Consider the following 19,448-nt stretch of genomic DNA (forward strand, 5'->3'; position numbering starts at 1 on the left):
GTAGATAGGATTTAGACACTTATTAAATATGTAAAATCTGATGTTTCTCGATAGTGCTCCCAACGATGAGATCATTGGCTCAGAGCATTATTTTCTCCCTCCTTCCCACCCTGGCTTCGCGAAGATGGTAGAGTCCGCTTTTTTTTTTTTTTTTTTTTTTTTTTTTTTTTTTAAAACCTGCTGGAAATCTCGCGATGGAGGGAGGAAGAGGTGAGGTCCGCCCCGCTCGCGGCGCGTAGTTTGGGCCGCGGTCCTGGGTGCGGGCGCGGCGTAGGGCTCGTAGTCGTCTGTTGAGTCTGTGGTGCAGCGGGTCCGTGTCCGGCGCAGGGGGGCGGGAAGTCGCGGGCCGCTGCCTCGGCTCGAGGCCTGGCGTTTGGGGCTCAGGGCTTGTGCGCGCCTCGGGCGCGTGCGCTGGTACTGGGATCTGGCCGCCGGGACCGGTTCCTAGCGTTTGGAGGCGAATAAGTCCCTTAGTTCGGCGCGGTCTTATACGATGTGTACTGGACTCACACTGTCGGGGTGGGGGTCACAGCTCTGCCACTTACCAGCTGTGTCTTTGGGAAGGTGATTTGTCTGCAAAAATGGCAGTGGTAGCAATAGCTTCTCCCTTTACCGCTGCCCACGGATTCAGGGGAAACAGTGCCTGGCCCTTAACAAGCTCTGTTCAAGTGTTTGTTAAAGAGATAGCTGTTTTGCACAAATACTCCAGTAACTTGCCCAAAGTTAGCTAGGAAGAAGCAAAATTGCCCAGTCTTGCTCTGAGTCCCACTCTGAAGCCCTACGTTATGGTGCCTCCGAAAGATCTCTCTTAGCAACTTGTCTAAAAAGTACCAGATCCTCTGTTGCTTTTTCTTTGGAGCACAAATCACGACGTAATGTTTTCTGGGTTTAGATTTATTTGTTGTGGGTTTCGTGCCTCCCTGACCTCCGTCTGACATAGAGTGGAGACTTGACTCGTATTATTCCTAGCTTTTATTGGATACTCAAATGTGGAAATGAAAGCATGGATTATAACATTTAACCTGTGGCCTGAAAGTGAGGAATTGACTTTGTCACCAGGTGGTTGATCATTTAACCCCTCCTGATACCTGGCCCACTTACTCTGTAGCTTACAGTGATGCTCCAAGGCCATTTTGGCTTTTGGAGCCACATCTCAATTCACTTTAGCTTGGCCAGTTCAGTGTTTCCTTATTCAGAATAACAAATCCTGTAATCCATTTGGCTCATTAGATAGTTATGAAGTGTAGGAAATGTGTAATGATGCCCGCTGTGCAGTTTTTCTTTAAAGCATGGGGAAAAAAGGGTTTTCCTGTTAATGTATTCTGTGTATAAGCAAGTACACAATGAACAGCTCGAAGATACTATGACGTTCAATTATAAACCCCCAGTGTAAATTCGTGTGGCAGGTCACAGTTCCAAATAGGCCTCTTGTTTCTTCCTGGCCTTTTTCCTTTGGCTCAAACTTGGATAAAGACCCCTAAACCTTTGTGGGCTTATGTTGCTGCCTCTAGCTTTAGCTGGCCCACATCTGTCACTGAAAATTGAGATTTTTCAGTCACTACCAGAAGTCAGTAACCAGGCAAGCCTGTAGACAGCGGAAGTTCACTTCTTTGGGTCTTTTACTTACAAGGATGGACTTGTTCCTGGGCTTAGCAGGAACAGCTGGTGGTCCCCATGGCTTTCTTTTAAAGGAATGCTGCCGCCTTCAAAAGGACATGTCGGATGGAGATGGTACGTCTTCTTTTTTTTTTTTTTTTTTTCTTTTTAGGGCCACACCTGCTGCTTATGGAAGTTCCCAGGCTAGGGTTGAATTGGAGCTGCAGCTGCTCGTATGCACCGCAGTCAAGGCAACACCTGATCTGAGCCACACCTGTGACCTGCACTGCAGCTCACGGCAACGCTGGATCCTTAACCCTCTGGCTGAGGCCAGGGATCAAACCCACATCCTCACAGACAATGTTGGGTCCTTAACAGGCTGAGCCACAACAGGAACTCAGTCTCCTGCTTTTTGAAAGTTCACTTTATACCACTTTGCTTTTACAAATGACCTTTTTTAGTACTTATTTTCCCAAACTGAAAGAAATCCAAAGAGGATTTTTCTTTCCTTTTTTTTTTTTTTTTTTAACTATGTACAGATTCTTCCTAGTGACTTTATTTATTTATTTATTTTTTGTCTTTTTGCTATTTCTTGGGCTGCTCCCGCGGCATATGGAGGTTCCCAGGCTAGGGGTCCAATCGGAGCTGTAGCTGCCAGCCTACTCCAGAGCCACAGCAACGTGGGATCCGAGCCACGTCAGCAACCTACACCACAGCTCACGGCAACGTCGGATCGTTAACCCACTGAGCAAGGGCAGTGATGGAACCCGAAAACTCGTGGTTCCTAGTTGGATTCATTAACCACTGCGCCACAATGGGAACTCCCCCCAAAGAAGTTTTTTCATTTTTATGACCAAAGGAAGAAAAGGAAAGTAGCATTTGGTGTTAAGTGTTGCTGTCAGCTGTCCCAGAGGCAGTGGGCACCCCAGCAGCTAGAGGGGCCCTGCCAAGCCCCTTCCCCAGGAGCCACTCAGCATCTCAGCATCCAGCCACAGCTGCCCCAGTGTTGAACGGGGTCTGTGAGCATCTGCGCTTCATCTCTGTTCTTGCTGTGCACCCATTAGCAAGATGTGCCCTGAGGTCGTTGCTTCTTAGCCTTATGCCATTCAGCTTAGGAAAGGTTTCATGGAAATGCTCTGCTTTTGGACAGCAGGGGGGACCTGTCCCCTCAGGCCCAGCTCAAATTCTGTGTCTGCCAGCACCTTCCCACTTCCATCATTGGGTTACGTCTCTCCTCTGCCTCCTCTCCTATTCCCACAGTGCTTTGTACATGTTAGGCCTTTCTCATAGCCTGCTTTGTAACTGTCTCAACTGGACCCCATCACACACGCAGGCTAACTGGGGGGCTCTGAAGACCCGTAGCACTTTGTTACATTTTGGCTGGTTAAGTTGTGTCTGCACAGGTGAGACAGAGTTTGGGTCATCTGACTCGTGTTTGTCTAATCACCTGTCTGTTGGCTTTGCTGACTGGAGACAGTCCATCCACAAGTGGATAAACAGAATGTGGGCTGTCCACACTGTGGAATATCACTCAGCCATGAGAAGGAATACTGTGGAATATCACTCAGCCATGAGAAGGAATACTGTGGAATATCACTCAGCCATGAGAAGGAATACTGTGGAATATCACTCAGCCATGAGAAGGAATACTGTGGAATATTACTCAGCCATAAGAAGGAATAAAGTACTGATACATGGTCGAGGATGGAGGACTCTTAAGAACGTTATGCTGGGTGAAAGAAGTCACTCAAAACCCCGCATACTCTATGGTTTCATTCATGAGAGTTTTCGTTAGAGACAGAAAGCAGATTGGTGGTTGCTTCGGGCTTGAGGATGAGGGGGAGTTTCAGGGGTCCTGGCTGAAAGGGTTCCTTCTGGAAATAAAAAGGTCTAAACTTAACTGTGGTGATGGTTACACATATCTGTGAATATACTAAAAAACCCTTTGAATTGTATGCACTAAATGGGCAAATTATATGAATTACATCTCAGTAAAGCTGTTAAAAAGTAATGAGCCCCACCACTCCACATGATAGTATTTTTTTTCCTTTAAAATGGTTGTTGGATCTATTTTAAATTTAATTTTATTGGGGTATAGTTAACTTACCGTGTTGTGTTAGTTTCAGGTTTACAGCAAAGTGAATCAGTCATGCATATAAATATATTCATTTTTCCCCCCACATTGGTTATTACAAACTATCGAGTAGATTTCCCTCTGCTGTAAAGTAGGTTCTCCTTAATCATCTATTTTTACACAATCGTGTGTGTATGTTATTCCCACCCTCCCAATTCTTCCCTCCCCCAGCAGTTTCCCCTATGGTAACCATAGGCTTGGTTTTGAAATTTGTGGGTTTGTTTCTGTTTTATAAATAAATTGTGTCACTTTTATTAGGTTCGACATATAAGTGATATATGATATTTGTCTTTCTCTATATGACTTACTTCACTCAATATGATAATTTCTAGGTCCATCTGTGTTGCTGCAAATAGCATTTCATTCTTTTTTATGGCCGAGTAATATTCCATTGTATCTATGTACCACATCTTCTTTATTCATTCGCCTGTTGATGGACATTTAAGTTGCTTCCATGTCTTGGTTATTGTAAATGGTTCGGCTGTGAACATTGGGGTGCATGTATCTTTTTGAGTTACGGTTTTCTCTGCCCTTGATAGTATTGAGGCTAATAATAGTGCCTGATAGTCATCACTTACTCTGTCAGGTTGTGCCAAGGGCTTTATATGCACTGTTTATTTAACTGTCCCAGTAACCCTGAGAGGATAGTATTATTTTAAAATCTTACAAGTGAGGAAACTGAGCCTTGAATTTTTTTTATTATAGTCGATTTACAATGTTGTGCCAATTTCTGCTGTATAGCAAAGTGACCCAATCATACACACACACACACACACACTTTCCTTTTCTTATATTATTTTCCATCATAGTCTATCCCAGGAGACTGAATAGTGCTGTACAGTAGGACCTCATTGCTTTTCCATTCTAAATGTAATAGTTTGCATCTACTAACTCCAAACTCCCAGTCCATCTCTGAAATGATTATTTTTTGTTTTTTGTGGATCTGCTTTAAAAATCTCCTTATTGCCATACCTATTTAAGATATTTAGTAAAACCTAAATTTTATCTCCTCTATAACTTCAGGATTGGATTTAGGCAACTGTGATTATTAATGCCTGACCAATTTTTTTTTTTTTTTTGGTCCTTTTGTCTTTTCAGGGCTGCTTCTGCAGCATATGGAGGTTCCCAGGCTAGGGATCAAATCAGAGCTATAGCTGCTGGCCCACATCACAGCACTGCCAGATCTGAGCTGCATCTGTGACCTACACCACAGCTCATGGCAACACTGAATCCTCAACCCACTGAGTGAGGCCGGGGATCGAACCCACAACCTCATGGTTCCTAGTCAGATTCGTTTCCACTGCGCCAGGACGGGAACTCCACCCTGACCAATTTTGATGCAAAATACTTTGATCCTATTTGAGATAGGGTAATAATTAGGTATTTTCATGCTTATTTGTTTATGGACCATAAAAATATGGCGTTCATGAGTAATACTTGTATTAACTGTTACTAATTCATAAAATAGCAAATAGATTTAAACACATCGTTTTCCAAGGGATGACTCCTAGAGAAAAAAAATATGTTGGAAAGAAAAGATTTTAGTCTTCCATTAACATGGAATAGTTTTCTGTAAAACACTTCAGTTGGTGGAATCTAGAGCTCATTGTGGAATTCTGTGTTTGTAATTTAGATAGTATTGAGCAAAATTATCCTCTCAAAAGCATGAGTTTACTCATCAATAAGAATGACCCTACCTTGGGTTTCTGATTTGGTGCCACACGGATGTTTTCTGCTTGCTTTCAATCCAGGTCCACCCCCAGAAACTCTTGAGGAGGAAAGGCAGCCAGGCGATTCCCATCCTGCAGGTCCTGAAGCCAGCCGTTTGAAGAAGAGCAATTGGGGCTTCTTACTTACTGGTGCTGTTGGTGGGACACTGGTGGCCCTGTACGCCGTGGCCACACCCTTTATAACACCAGCCCTCCGAAAAATTTGCTTGCCTTTTGTACCTGCAACAACGAAGCAGGTGGAAAATGTTGTGAAGATGCTACGATGCAGGAGAGGGCCCCTGGTAGATATTGGTAGCGGCGACGGACGCATTGTGAGTCACACCAAGGTGTCCTAAGGTTTACGTTTTTTAAGTCCTAAGCTTTAGAATTTCTCTTTCACATTTCTTCTGAGGTTTATGCAAAGACTGCTAAATGTGGCAGTTTAATAAAGTAGTCATTTAATTTTGGGTCTGTTCGGCTGAACTCTCAAGCCCTCCAGCAGGACTTTGAAATTTGTTTTTCTCAGATTCAGTTTTTCTTCAATGGAAAAGTGCTCTGTAGATCTGCCAGGTAAAAAGGAACAATTAATTGGTAATTATGAAATTGTTCATTAAAAATTTTGGCCAACAGAGTTGGCAAAGCCAGAGGAAACATGTTAAGTCATGTCATTGGACTATTTTACATTTTTTTGCACCATAAATGTTTGCTTCTACACTTAGCCTATATTTATGTAAGTATAATAATTGCTATGCAATAATACAGAGTTAAAATAGAGAAGGAAGAGCCCGTGCCTTAACCCCCACTTATCCAGAGATCAGACTTTTAGTGTCCTCAGCTCACTTTGATCCAGCCGGGGACGTATAATAAAGACTCAAGGTCACTGACAGGCCAGTGGTGTCCCAGACCACCTTTCTCCCTGGGCCAGTTGACACCATCCTTAGGCCTCCACCTGAGAGAGGAATGAAAAGTCAGGATGACAGAGTAAACGCTGAGTTCTGGAAACATTTAGTGTGGAAACCAGTGGGCACAGCACCTTTCTCCAGCCCCTGGAGACGTGGACCCTGCAGTTTCACAGTGGGGACCACACACAGGAAGAGGTTACAAAGTGACTTGTTTTTAAAAAATCAGGAGAGGAGTATATTAATGAGCAGGAAGTTTTAAAACCCAGATGTGGGAGTTCCTGCCGTTGCTCAGTGGTTAACGACTCTGACTAGCAAACATGAGGACGTGGGTTGGATCCCTGGCCTCGCTCGGTGGGTTAAGGATCTGGTGTTGCCGTGAGCTGTGGTGTAGGTCACAGACGTGGCTCAGATTCTGAGTTGCTGTGTCTGTGGTGTAGGCCAGCAGCTACAGCTCTGATTCAGCCCCTGGCCTGGGAGCCTCCCTGTGCCTCGGGTGCGGCTCTATAAACAAAACAAAACAAAACAAAAACAAACAAAACCCCCAGATTTGCTTGCTGTACAGCTCCCGATTGTTGCGGTTTCCTTCTCGAAGGGGCAACCCTATAGTTCCTTGGGAGATGGCTGTAGATGGGATAGTTCCTTCAGGCGCCCCCTTGAACAAGAGTGGTGAGATTCCAGCCCAACTCACCATCCTTCTCACCTTTGGAAGCCCGTGGCATTTGGCATTGATGTTATTCTGACTCATTCCATTTTACTTGTAAGTACTGTTGATTTTGAGTGAACCATCTTAAATACTAAGGAGTTATGTAATTAATTGCAGGTTTTTCATTGGCAGGTGTTTTTTTTGGTTTTTGTTTTTTAGGGCCGCACCTGCAACATATGGAGGTTCCTGGCTAGGGGTCCAATCAGAGCTGCAGCTGCCAGCCTACACCACAGCCACAGCAACGTGTGATCCGAGCTGCATCTGCGACCCACACCACAGCTCACAGCAATGCCAGCTCCTTAACCCACTGAGTGAGGATGGGGAACGAACCTGCAACCTCATGGTTCCTAATGTGATTCGTCTGCCGTGCCGTAATGGGAACTCCTGGCTGGTTGTTTTTAGTGCCTATTACAACTGGTTCACTGAACATTCTCCGGGCACACTCACTTCACCCACTGCTGAGCCGTCACTGGTAGAGGGAGAAGGCAGATTTCAGAAACTTTTTGTCAGCCTCCCTGGGGTTGGCCAGTCCAGCATTAATCATGCAGTTGTTAAAAGCAAACCCAACCATCTGTTCTGATGCTGAAGGTGACCAAACAAAGAAACAAGAAAACTGAGTTTAAATGGACTTGCCCACAAAGCTGTGTCCCTTTAGAGCCCACCCTTAAATGGTGTCTTGAACAGACACCTTTTGGTTGGATGTTTTAGGACTAGAGACCACAAATGGGAAGTTTTCATATCGTTTGACCATGTTTGGTGTATTTCTCATTTCGGCTATGGTCTCCCCCCGCAGGTGATAGCAGCCGCAAAGGAAGGGTTCACAGCTGTGGGTTATGAATTGAACCCCTGGCTCGTCTGGTACTCAAGGTACCGCGCCTGGCGAGAAGGTGTGCAGGGATCTGCCACCTTTTACGTCTCAGACCTGTGGAAGGTACGCAGGGCACGGAACGGTGCTGGAAGACTCCACCCCAGACCTCGCTGTTCATGATCAGGGTGGCCGAAAACCGAAAAATGTACTACAAGAAAAGGAATTAAATACAAGCGTATATCTCAGAATGATGAAATGAGCACAGCTTTTAAATTGGTGGATTTTAAAAATCAGACCTACTTAATTTTTTAATTTTAATTTTATTTCATTATTTTATTTTTTCGTCTTTTTGGGTCCACTCCCACGGCATATGGAGGTTCCCAGGCTAGGGGGTCTCATCGGAGCTGTAGCTGCTGGCCTACATCACAGCCATAGCAGTGCCAGATCTGAGCCGCGTCTGTGACCTACACGACAGCTCCTGGCAGTGCTGGATCCTTGACCCGCTGAGCGAGGGCAAGGATCAAACCCACAACCTCATGGTTCCTAGACAGATTTGTTTCCGCTGTGCCTCGACGAGAACTCCTATTTTTATTTTTTGGCCATGCCCACAGCATATGGAAGGTCCTGGGCCAGGGATCGAACCTGCGTCACAGTTGACAACACTGGATCCTTAACCCCTGTACTACGGGAGAAAGCCAGATGGCCCTACTTTAGGGTAGACAGTTAAGGTTTATAATCTATAGGTCATGTGAATTCTAAGGATTTATTTACTCAATTAAAAAATTCTCACTTCTGGGAGTTCCTGTTGTGGCTTAGTGGTAACAAAACCAACTAGTATCCATTAGGACACGGGTTCAATCCCTGGCCTTACTCAGTGGGTTAAAGGATCCAGTGTTAACATGAGCTGTGGCTTAGGCTGGCAGCTACAGCTCCGATTCGACCCCTAGCCTGGGAACTTCCATGTGCTACAGATGTGGTCCTGAAAAGACAAAAAAAAAAAAAAAGAAAAAAGAAAAAGAAAAAAGGTCTCACTTCTGTTTATTATGCAGTGTTGAGATTTTTAGCTCATTTGGAAGTGTTGTACACTGCAATATAGGCATTAACTTGTTAATGTCAATTTTGACATTAGTAGGCTTGTGTGTGTGTGTATGTGAATATGTGTATATGTATGTGAGGATTGTGTGTGTGTGAGTGTGCATGAGTGTGTACATATCTAGAGAGACACAGGTGGGTGCAGAGAAAAGAGAGCACCCACCAGTCATTCCGTCATGGTTCTTTTGTGCCTTCATAAAGTATGAGGTTCTTCCAAGTTTATTTGTTCTTTAAAAAATGCCCTGTAATTTTGTTTTAGGGATGTTCCATAAAATTCTTTTTTTTAAATAAGAATTTCCCATTGTAATATTGTCATCAGTAGCTTATAAAAATTTGCTTGAGTTTTGCTTGCTTTTTATTCCATGTATATACAAACGATCTCTCTATAGAGTGAATAAGACTTTTATTGGGCAATGAGAATTTTGACTGGCAAAGCACTTTTCCTCCAGTTTTCCAGCTAAAGACCATTTTATTGCAACTTTTACCTAGTATTTTAGAGGGGGGGTGGCTAGAGTTTTAAGGATGGCTCAACGGAAAACACGGGTGATTCTGAAATCCCTCCAGCTCTTGCTCATAAGCTTGTTTGCTGTGTAGCTGAGTAGAAAGTGGTCCAGGGCCAACAGGCTGGACTACCAGCCGGACATTGGATGCATTACTGCCAGTTGTCCCTGGGGAACCCTTCATGGACTGGCTGTGAGATGACTTATGGAGAAACTTTGAAAACTATAACAGACGAATTAGCATGGGTGAGAGTGTGAAGGTGGTGTTCCTTTCCTTGGGAAATCTTAAAAAGGGCCACTCTTTGTGAAAACCCACTACTGGGGGAAATGGGAAATTGCTGCTCATTTTGAAATAAAAGCTAAGCTAATGCCGAACTTTCAAAAATTAATCTATGAATTGTTTTCTTCCCCTTCCCACAGGTCACTTTTTCTCAGTACTCAAACGTTGTCATTTTCGGGGTACCCCAGATGGTGAGTACGTGCTCTCCTGTCCCCTGTGTGTTTGCTGCTAGGTTATGAGGGGCTTCTGGCCCGAAAAGCTTCCCCCTTTGCCTGCTCACCGTGTGCAAAATGGCAGCCTCCTGGAGATTCTAAGGGAAGCTTGGATTTCAAATGATAGGTTTAACAGAACACTTCAGAGCCTTGAAAGTTTAATCAAAGATTTGGTCGTAGTTTACAACTTTTGCTTCAGATAAAGTCTCAATTCTCTACCCGAGCCCTGAAGATTCCAGTCTGAAAACTGCTTTATGAGCTCCTGGGGTTTAACGTGGTTGGACATTTTCATGGTCGCTCATTTTCCTCCCTCTAAAGTCGCTTGGTAGGTTCGTGCCATGTTCTTTTCGAGTTGATCGTTCCTTGGGTTATGCAGTGAGATGAATATTAGGGTGAGTGAGTGTTGACTAGTTTCAGCTGACCCTGGCTGACTGATGTGTATTGAACGTTGTGTATTTTCAAAAGTGAAGATGCCTCAGCGTCGTACTGAAGATGGTCCTAATCTAGGCTTTGGAAAGATGACCCGAATGGGATGCTTGCCCTGTGGTGGGCTTACAGACCGTAGAACAAGGTCCCCATTCACTTTTCAAAGTCTGTCATTGTAGCCATAATAATCTCGGCAAAATCGGATGTTTGCTGAAATGCCGCTGCATAGCCGATGTGGTTTTTAATTTTCAAAAAATTTTCTTTTTTGTTTTTATGCTTTCTTATTCATATCTTTTCATTGAAGGTGTCTCAGTGCTTGAGGAATTTATTCTCACTGTTAGGACTTTTAGTGAAATGCCATTTTCTTTTTTTTAAGAAAAGTTTCTTTAGAAGTACTTTTGTTAGCTGTTCTTTACTTTTATTGAAGCAGAGTTGATTTACAATGTTGTGCTACTTTCTGCTGCACAGCGGAGTGAGGCAGCCATGCGTATACACGCGTCCATTCCCGTGTAGGTGGTCACGGAACGCTGAGTGGACATCCCTGTGCCGTACACCAGGTCCCCACTGATCATCCGTTGCGTGTACAAAAGTGTGCCTCTGCCATCCTCGACCCCCCAGTCCTTGCCTCCCCACTGTCAGACAGTCTCGAAAGTGACAGATTCTGTATGTTCTCAGTAGTTCTCAGTGAGCCTAAAATTAAGATGAAACCCAGGTGCCGACACTTTTGTTCAAAGAAATGAAAAGTAGAAAGCATGGTCCTTGGTCATTAAAAAAAACCTCTCCGGGGTCATAGAATTGCTATGGAATTTGGTGTTTGTTTACTACTTACTATGAAGTTTGGGCATTCTTTTGGAATAATCAACATTTGGGGGCAAGTCACTTTAATTTGACTCTAAAAGTAGAAAGCTGGAGTTCCCGTCGTGGCGCAGTGGTTAACGAATCCAACTAGGAACCATGAGGTTGCGGGTTCGATCCCTGCCATTGCTCAGTGGGTTAACGATCTGGCGTTGCCGTGAGCTGTGGTGTAGGTTGCAGACGCGGCTCGGATCCCGCGTTGCTGTGGCTCTGGCGTAGGCCGGTGGCAGCAGCTCCGATTCAGCCCCTAGCCTGGGAACCTCCATATGCCGTGGGAGCGGCCCAAGAAATAGCAAAAAAAGACCAATAAATAAATAAATAAAAAAAAAAAAAAAAAAAAAAAAGTAGAAAGCTGTTACCTGTTCCATGCTGTGCTGTCCTGGGGTGGCCATGGGTAGCTCTGTTCCAGCGGGGGGCAGCAGCAGCCTTTGCTGGGTTCCTGGTTCCTGGTGCTTCTAACCACATTTGAAGTGTAGTCAGTTTTGGGAGCTGTTCACTCAAGGGAAATAAGAATCCTGTTATTTCAATAAATGCTTTTGCGATTATTGTCTGTTCTTCTGTACACAGAGAAATCTTAAGTAAGGAACTTGCAGCATTTCAGTGTTCCCAGGAGAAAGGGGAGCTGCTGAAATACACATTCCCTGGAATAAGAGGGGTTCAGCCAGCTTGGAGTTTTCCACGCAGGGGGCTTGATTGTGCTGTGGAGGCCAGGTGGCCTGTTGCTCTGGAAGGTCTGGTTTCACGGGTGGAGGGCCCCTGCTTTCCACCCCGTCAAGCCTGTGTGGAGGCATGAGGGGAGGGAGGGCACTGCCCGGGGAGTCAGGGGGCCGGGTCTGCTCTCAGCAAGTTGCATGAGCCCTGGAACGCTCTGGGCCCTGTCTGGGCCCCATTATGCCATCTTCTGTTAAAATACATTCCTTTCTCCAAGCTTTGGCTGGTGGTCTGGCAGCAGCTCAGTGGCTGGACAAGGCCAGCGTGGCAGGAAACATTTTCGGAGAGAGCCGAGGAGCATCAGAGGTGGAGACCCTGGAGTCACTCACTCTGGTCTGATACCTGCCTCACGGTTCCTAACAGCCCTGTGCTGCGGGACCTCGGGTCAGAGCGTCCCTAACCTTCCATCATGGGTCTGTGTCTAGCGAAGCAGGAACAGGAAGCCCACTGGGACCTGGCAGGCCGGTGCTGGGATGGTTAGGAGCCACACTTAACACGAGCTCATGCCCCGAGGGTGGCTTTTCAGAATGGGAGACAGATGGGTTGTGGCCTTTTTGAAACCTTTTGTGACTTTTGCTTCTTCAGAGTGGTGAGGCTAAGGCCCCTGCGACCGGCTCCCCTCAGCTCTCTGGCTCCAGCTCTGTCCTTCTCTCGGCCCCCGGGCTACACTGTGCGGGGCCCTGTCCTTCCCTCTGGCTTCAGGCCCCAGCCCGGCTCTGGGCCTGGTTAGTGCACACCCGCCGCCCTCTCACAGGTCAGATGTCCTTTCCTCCGAGAATCCCTCCCTGATGGCCCTGTGAGATGAGCTCCAACAGCCCCCACGTCCACTTGGACAGAGTGCGGCCCCTCTCCGTGGATGAGCGACTGCACGTGTCCTTCCGTGAAGGCTTTGGTGGTGTCGGCCGCGGGCTCCACACTCTGAGCTCAAGACCAGGGCAGACCTGTTGTCTTTGCTGCCAGACCTGTGCTGCCAGCAGCCAGCACAGAGGGATTCCCAGGGTCACGTTCGTTAATGAGTCAGTGAATATGGTATAAACGTACCCGTTAGGTACACTCTGGGCTATTAAGTTTCCTAACTTCGAAAATGACTGATGTAATTTTAGTTACGAATCCTGTAATGGATCAATAAATGCAAACATTACCATCCTGTTCTGATAAAGAAAAAGGGACCCTGGATGTGAAGGGGGCGGAGGGGAGTCAGAGACTCTGTTGGGAAGAGCGGTCCAAAGGAACAGCCACTGCGAAGGCCAAGGTGCAGAGGGGCTCCTGTTCCAGGAGCAGCGAGGAGGTGGGTGTGGTGGAAGCTGGTGAGGTCAGGGAGGAGAGAGGGGCCGCCAGAAGGACACCGTCCTCATGAGGCCGGACTCTTGCTGGTCGACACAGGACAGTGGAGGGGCTGCCTGGCGGGGAAGGATCACCGCTGCGGGGGAGAGTCCCGGGGTAGATGCTGGAGCCGGGACGGGAGCACCTGCAGGTGCCTGGGCTGTCAGTGGGGGCGGCTTGGACCCGGTGGAGAAGCTGGTCAGATTTTGGATGCATCGGGAAGGTACCACCAACAGGATGAGCCGGCAGATCCAGTGGGGGTCACGGGAGAGAGGGAAGCCAGGGGCATCCGGAGGTGTTTGGCCTGAGCTGTGGGAAAGGTGCAGGCAGGGCCGTGCTGGGAGATGAGTTCCCTGGGGCCGAGCAGTCTTAGATGCGAGTGGGCGTGTTAGGCTGCTGGTGGAGGATGCTGGGCTGGGCGTCTGGGGTGGGGGTCGTGGAGGGGGTGGAGGTGGGTGGGTGGGGCATCAGCGCCCAGGAGCTGAAACGGAGGAGTGGCTGACATCATGCTGTCACCCCGCAGGTCCTGGGCCCTGGCCTCCAACAAGTGAGGGGCCCAGGGGAAGAACTTGAGAGGAGGAGGAGAGACGGGGTGTGAGTGGGGTCACCCCAGAAGCTGAGTGAAGCCAGTGTTCCAGGGAGGAGGGAGTGCTCTGGTGGCCCAGCGCCTCTGTGGCCATGCGAATTTGTCTTATGCCCTTGAGCTGGCTTCAGCTTAAAGTTTTGAAGATGTGATTAGATGTGATGAGTTCATGTCACTTTGAAACATATAATTGTATGAATAATTTTGAGTTTCATTAGGCAGACATGACACATCACCACTTCGCTTTGTGTATAATATCAAGACCCAGGTTTGTTGCATATTTATGTGTAATTTAGTCAGTTAATTTCTCATGATTGAAATAGTGCCTTTCATTGTAGGTTTATCTTGACTTAGCGTATGATAGTCATTTGGAAATAAAAGAAACTGTAAAAGAGAAAAGAATGGTAATATGAATAAGTTTACTATTATCCTTTTCATGAAAAAAATTACCATAAGAAACCTGTAATGTTTTGGAAAAACACATATTGCCTCATTCTTTGCTTATTTGGTTTTTCCCTCAAGGAATAAAGCTTTGCTTTTTTTTTTTTTTCTAAAGCAATCTTTTACTAGCTGTAAAAAAAAAAAAAAAAGTGGAAATATTCCATCCTTAATGGAATTTATTCTTTGTTATCTTGTATTGATTCTAATGAAGAATCAGAATTTGGCTCACTTCATCCATAGGTCATGTAGAGTTTTTACAAACCACTTTTTAAAGATACAAGTGAGGAATAAAATTTTCATAGAAGCACTGTTGATTTGTTCATTTTGATTTAATTGGTTACTTTTAAAGGGAGTAGGTTTTGCTTAGATACTCGTTTCTGAACCAGGAATGTTTGCGAAATGGCTGATCCCAGGGCTAAGGAAGGGAGGATACAAAAGAAGCCTGGCATGTTTTGTTGAGCCCTGATGTAAGGAAGTGCTCAGAGTGTGTGATGGGGCAGCCATGGAAGAGGAGCCAGCTTGAGGGGGTTCCCAGTGGCCAGACTGGGCATCTTGAGTGTTGGAATGGACAAGGACAAGAGTGGATTATAACCCACTGAATGAAATAGAATCCAGGAGTTCATACTTACAGTGATGGAGAGAGAGAGAAAGGAAAGCTTTTCCTTGAAGTTGAATGCTGACTCAGTCTAGAACGAAGGATGGAACTAGCAAATTGCTACCTTTAACCCTCTTAGGACTAATTGACTCAGGCAGAAACATCAAGATGCTCCATTGAGGAGTTCCCTGGCAGCTCAGTAGATTAAGGATCTGGCGTGGTTGCTCCTGGGTAGCTGCTGTGGTGCGGGTTCCTGGCCCTGGAACCTACACACACACACACACACACACACACACACACACACACACACACAAAAAGAACATTATATTAAGTGGGGTGGGGGACTAGAGGTCCGTCCATGACTGGTCTGTATTCTTAAAGGATGTTACTGCCGTAAGAGACAGAGAAAGATCAAGAACCTGTTCCATGTTAAAGGAGGCCGAGGAAATGTTGCAGCTCAGTGCAGTGTGAGATCCTGGATTGGGGGAAGATGTAAAGGACATCACGGGGACATTTGACAAAACTGGCATGCAGTCGGAGTTGAATGGTTAATTTCCTGAATTTGATAACTGCTTTAGGGCTCTTAGAAAACACTGAAGTACCAAGGCTTAAAGGGGCATATCGTATGGTATGTAGTCCATTCTCAACTGATGGAGAAAACGTGTTCTGAGAGAGGGGAATAGAGCAAGTCAGATCAAGCAGATGCGACAGACTTAAAAATTGGTGAACCGGGGTAAAGGAATCCAGGAGGTCTTTGCTCTAGTCTTGTAACTTTTCTGTCAGTTTGAACTTATTCCAAAATAACAAATCAATAAAGTGGAAAAAATATTTTTAGGAAGTGAAGGTGGTAATATATTTTTAGGACCTGAAGATAAAATTTTAAGTGGCTATTAATTTGCTAATGTAATCTCAGTGTCAATACTTTTAGCAAATAGCAATTCGTAATAAAATGATGCAAAAGTGATGAGGATTTTACTTTTTGTAGGTTATGTTGGCTATTGCAAAATTAATTATCATCGTATTATGGGTTTCTTTTATATTATTTTATTTCTTTTTAGGGCTGCACCTGTGGCGTATGGAAGTTCCCAGGCTAGGGGTCAAATCAGGGCTGCAGCTGTCAGCCTACACCACAGCCATAGCAACGCAGGATCAGAGCCATGTCTGCGACCTATAGCACAGCTCACAAAAATGCTGGATCTTTAACCCACTGAGCAAGGCAGAGACTGAACCTGCATCCTCATGGTTACTAGTTGGGTTCATTATCACTGAGCCATAACAAGAACTCCTATTACAGGTGCATTTTGGAAGAAACTCTGAAATATTTCATCATATTTCAAGTTGGTAGAATGTGTATGTTTTTTCATGGTCTAATTATACCATATTTAATTGATTCTAGATGCTATTGATTTTAAGATGTACCATTGCTGTTGAGAAAGAAAAGAAAATATTGCCAGTTGTAATTCAAGAACAGTGTCGATTGTAAGATGTACCCTGATTTCAGAGATGTTAAAAATGTGGAAAAATAATGTGCAGTCATTGAGACAGGGTAGATTGAAATGTTTAGGTAGGTAAATAATTGAAAGCTGCTTCTCACTTTAATTACTCCCACATCATGATTTTAGTCAGAAAAGTAAAAATCTGTGGTTCACATCTGCTAAAAAGGGCAAATTTTATAATTGATGTTGGAAGATATTCTCATAACTGTTCATGTGACTTCTGTATTTTAATGGATTGTTTGATGGTGTATTTATGCGCCGGTGTGATCTTTTTTATAAGCGATAATCTTGCACAGGTGTTTTCAGGGATCAGATACAAAAGGACACCGAGGAATCCTTTCTTCTGTATCCCGATCCCTGAGTGAATGGCTGTCATTCTCCACAGATGCCGCAGTTGGAGAAGAAGCTCGAGCTTGAACTTGAGGACGATGCTAGGGTCATTGCCTGCCGGTTCCCTTTCCCTCACTGGACCCCGGCCCAGGTCACGGGGGAGGGAGTGGACACCGTGTGGGCCTACGACGCCAGCGCCTTCAGAGGAGGCGGCCGGAGGCGCTGAAGATCCGCGCGTGCGTTTCCGGGCGGTCCCTCAGATACCAACCTCGTCGAGAGGTTTCTAGCGCGTGGGGGCTTTGGTTTTATAGAGACGTAGGCCGGTCTTCCTTCAGCCAAGAGGATATTTTTCCTTGCTGTGGACTGAGAAATGACGATTGCTTTTCCTAACCTGTGGAGAAAAATAAACAGAAATTGAGAGCAGCAGGTCCATGTGCAGCCCCTCTCGCGGTGCGTTCTAGCCCCCGCGCTCGCTGCTTTCCACGCCCCGGGCGCGTGGCCGTGTGAGCGGGTGATGAGCATCCGAAGGGGGGGCGAGACGCAGCAGCTCTGCACGTGCTAGAGTGTGAGTTAACGCCGCAGATGGGGAGGAGCAATTTTAAAAAGAGGGTGTGGATGTTTACCTTCGAGTTTCCTGTCATTTTATTCCTACCTAAGATTGTCCCTTTCTTTTCTGTACTTCATGGCAAAATCGGTTTTCTAAAGGTTTTAGAGAGGCATTTATATTTATAACATTTCTTAGGAGTGATTTGTTCTAAGACCAGTGGATGACTGTACTTTGTTGACCCCAAGATGTACGCGTGTGTAAAAGTGTGTATGTGTACACATTTTAACACTTCTGAGTTGCCCTGTACCTTCCAGTTGAGGGCGCCTTATAACTGATGGGCAGCGTCACACTAGGTGACGTGCTAGGTTCCGATCCCCACCTCGTCACCGGCAGGGCCTTGGACCAGCGACGCACCTTCCCGGAGCTCTTGGGTTCCTGAGCCCCCGCCTCTGGGATGACGATACACTGACCAGGGGCCTGGGGACTGATCTGTAAAACCCGCAGCACGGAGTCTGGTCTGTAAGTGGCGTTTATTATTTTAGACACTAAAGGAAGACCTATTCACTGAAGTTGCAGATTACTCCTCCTCATCACTTCTTTATTTTAGGAAAGCAGCTGTTTGTTGAATATTTCTCTGTTATGAGAAGAGGCTTGACTGGTTTAGTTTAAGATAAGTTAAGGCAAACCTCTGACCAGCTTCATATATCTGAAAAATTAATATTGAATGGGTGGCTCGAATAATCCCTGCATATCACAGAAAAGAATTAAACTGCCCGTCATCCACCTGAAACATACATACCAGACCATCTTAACAGAAATTTGACGACGTGAGATAATCTGCATCTTTAGCTCAACTGATTTGAAAAACGGTCCATTTGATGATCTTCATTTAAATGAGAAGCAACTGGGGACGCCATTCATTCATTCAGTAAATACTGAGTGTCTGCTGTGTAATAAGCTTTTCCCATTCAATGGCGAGTGACATGCAAGGCCCCAAATCTTACGGGACTTATACTCTAGAAGAGAGATGAACAAACAGGTGAGTGAACGTTACTGTGTGTGGAGTTCTCTGGAAGAGGCAAACAGTGGGGCTGTGCATGTCTGGGGTCGGGGTGGGATGTTGGCGACATATGTCAGGTTTTCAGCTCCTGCCACCCATCCTTTCGCATTAGTCCCCAATTTCCTTAGGATGAATGAATTCTTTCCCATTGTGTGTAGTTTCCGTGTCCACTTCTTGCTGCCACCTCCCACCCCAGCCAGCACTGTAACTTGGCCAGGCAAGTTTGCAGCGGGACCCCTCAATAGCTCCCTGCCACCAGGGTGGGGTGGGGTGGGAGGTGGGGGTGGGCACGGAGGGGGTTGGTGCAGAGGCCGGATTTATGGAATCTTGAAGGTTTTTCCCTCATTTCCTAGACATAGTCGTGCTGGATTTGCAGAGGCATCAGGCATACTGCTTGCAGTTTGGGGTGTTTCTCCTTTAGCTTCCTGAGAATTAGGTGATGCTTGGTCCTGCAACCTCCAAGAAGAATGAACTGCTTCATTAAAGTGTTGTGATTCAGAGTCTGCACGGTCTGTAATTGACTTTTAAAATTGTGGCTTTAAGTAAAGTGTGTAGTATGAATTTTCTTGTAGAGGTTGCTCTGGCTTCTCTCTGACTGGCTTGTTTGAATTTTTATCCCTTACCAGGTTAAGGACATTGATCAAATTTGCAAATAGCACAGGGCAGGGAATGAGAGCTACTATGTTTGATGTCAAAAATTGGGTTCAAAAATGTTTGTATGGGGTGTTCCCACCATGGCTTAGTGGGTTAAGAATCCGGCATTGCTGCAAGTTGTGGTGTAGGTCACAAGTGCGGCTCAGATCCAGCATGGCTGTGGCTGTGGCACAGGCCTCAGCTGCAGCTGCGATTCAGACCCTCGCAGGGACTTTGATATGCCGTGGGTGCAGCTGCAAAAAGAAAAACAAAAGTCTGTACAGGTTGAAATCAGAGGCAAATGCCTCATGGATAAAATTTAAAGTAAAGTAAATAAATGAAGAATAGAAACACCACTTAGGGGTGATGTAGTCCGCCAGGAGCCTCTGTGAAAGGACCTGGAGGTTCCATCGGCACTCAGGTCAGCGACTCGAGCACATTCCTATCTGAATGCATCTTTCTCCAGGAGCACGCACTCAGGATCGCAGCCCTTGCATTCCCAGGTGTGCCGG

The 19,448-nt window shown here is 45.8% G+C and overlaps 1 protein-coding gene across 1 annotated transcript; it reads left to right on the forward strand.

The window, feature by feature from the left end:
- Window positions 1-179: 179 nt before the first annotated feature.
- ATPSCKMT (ATP synthase c subunit lysine N-methyltransferase) lies at window positions 180-18,867 on the forward strand. The gene is given in 5 exon segments (NM_001435408.1): window positions 180-210; window positions 5,482-5,771; window positions 7,838-7,975; window positions 9,865-9,915; window positions 16,752-18,867. Coding segments are annotated over 5 exon segments (666 nt in total). The 5' UTR covers window positions 180-194; the 3' UTR covers window positions 16,923-18,867.
- The last annotated feature ends 581 nt before the right edge of the window (window positions 18,868-19,448 follow it).

Source organism: Sus scrofa, chromosome 16 (genome assembly GCF_054392235.1).
Source record: "Sus scrofa isolate SSC_HxYL_T2T_F1_AM1 chromosome 16, Sscrofa_HxYL_maternal_Yorkshire_Landrace_v2.0, whole genome shotgun sequence".
Classification (NCBI taxonomy): domain Eukaryota; kingdom Metazoa; phylum Chordata; class Mammalia; order Artiodactyla; family Suidae; genus Sus; species Sus scrofa.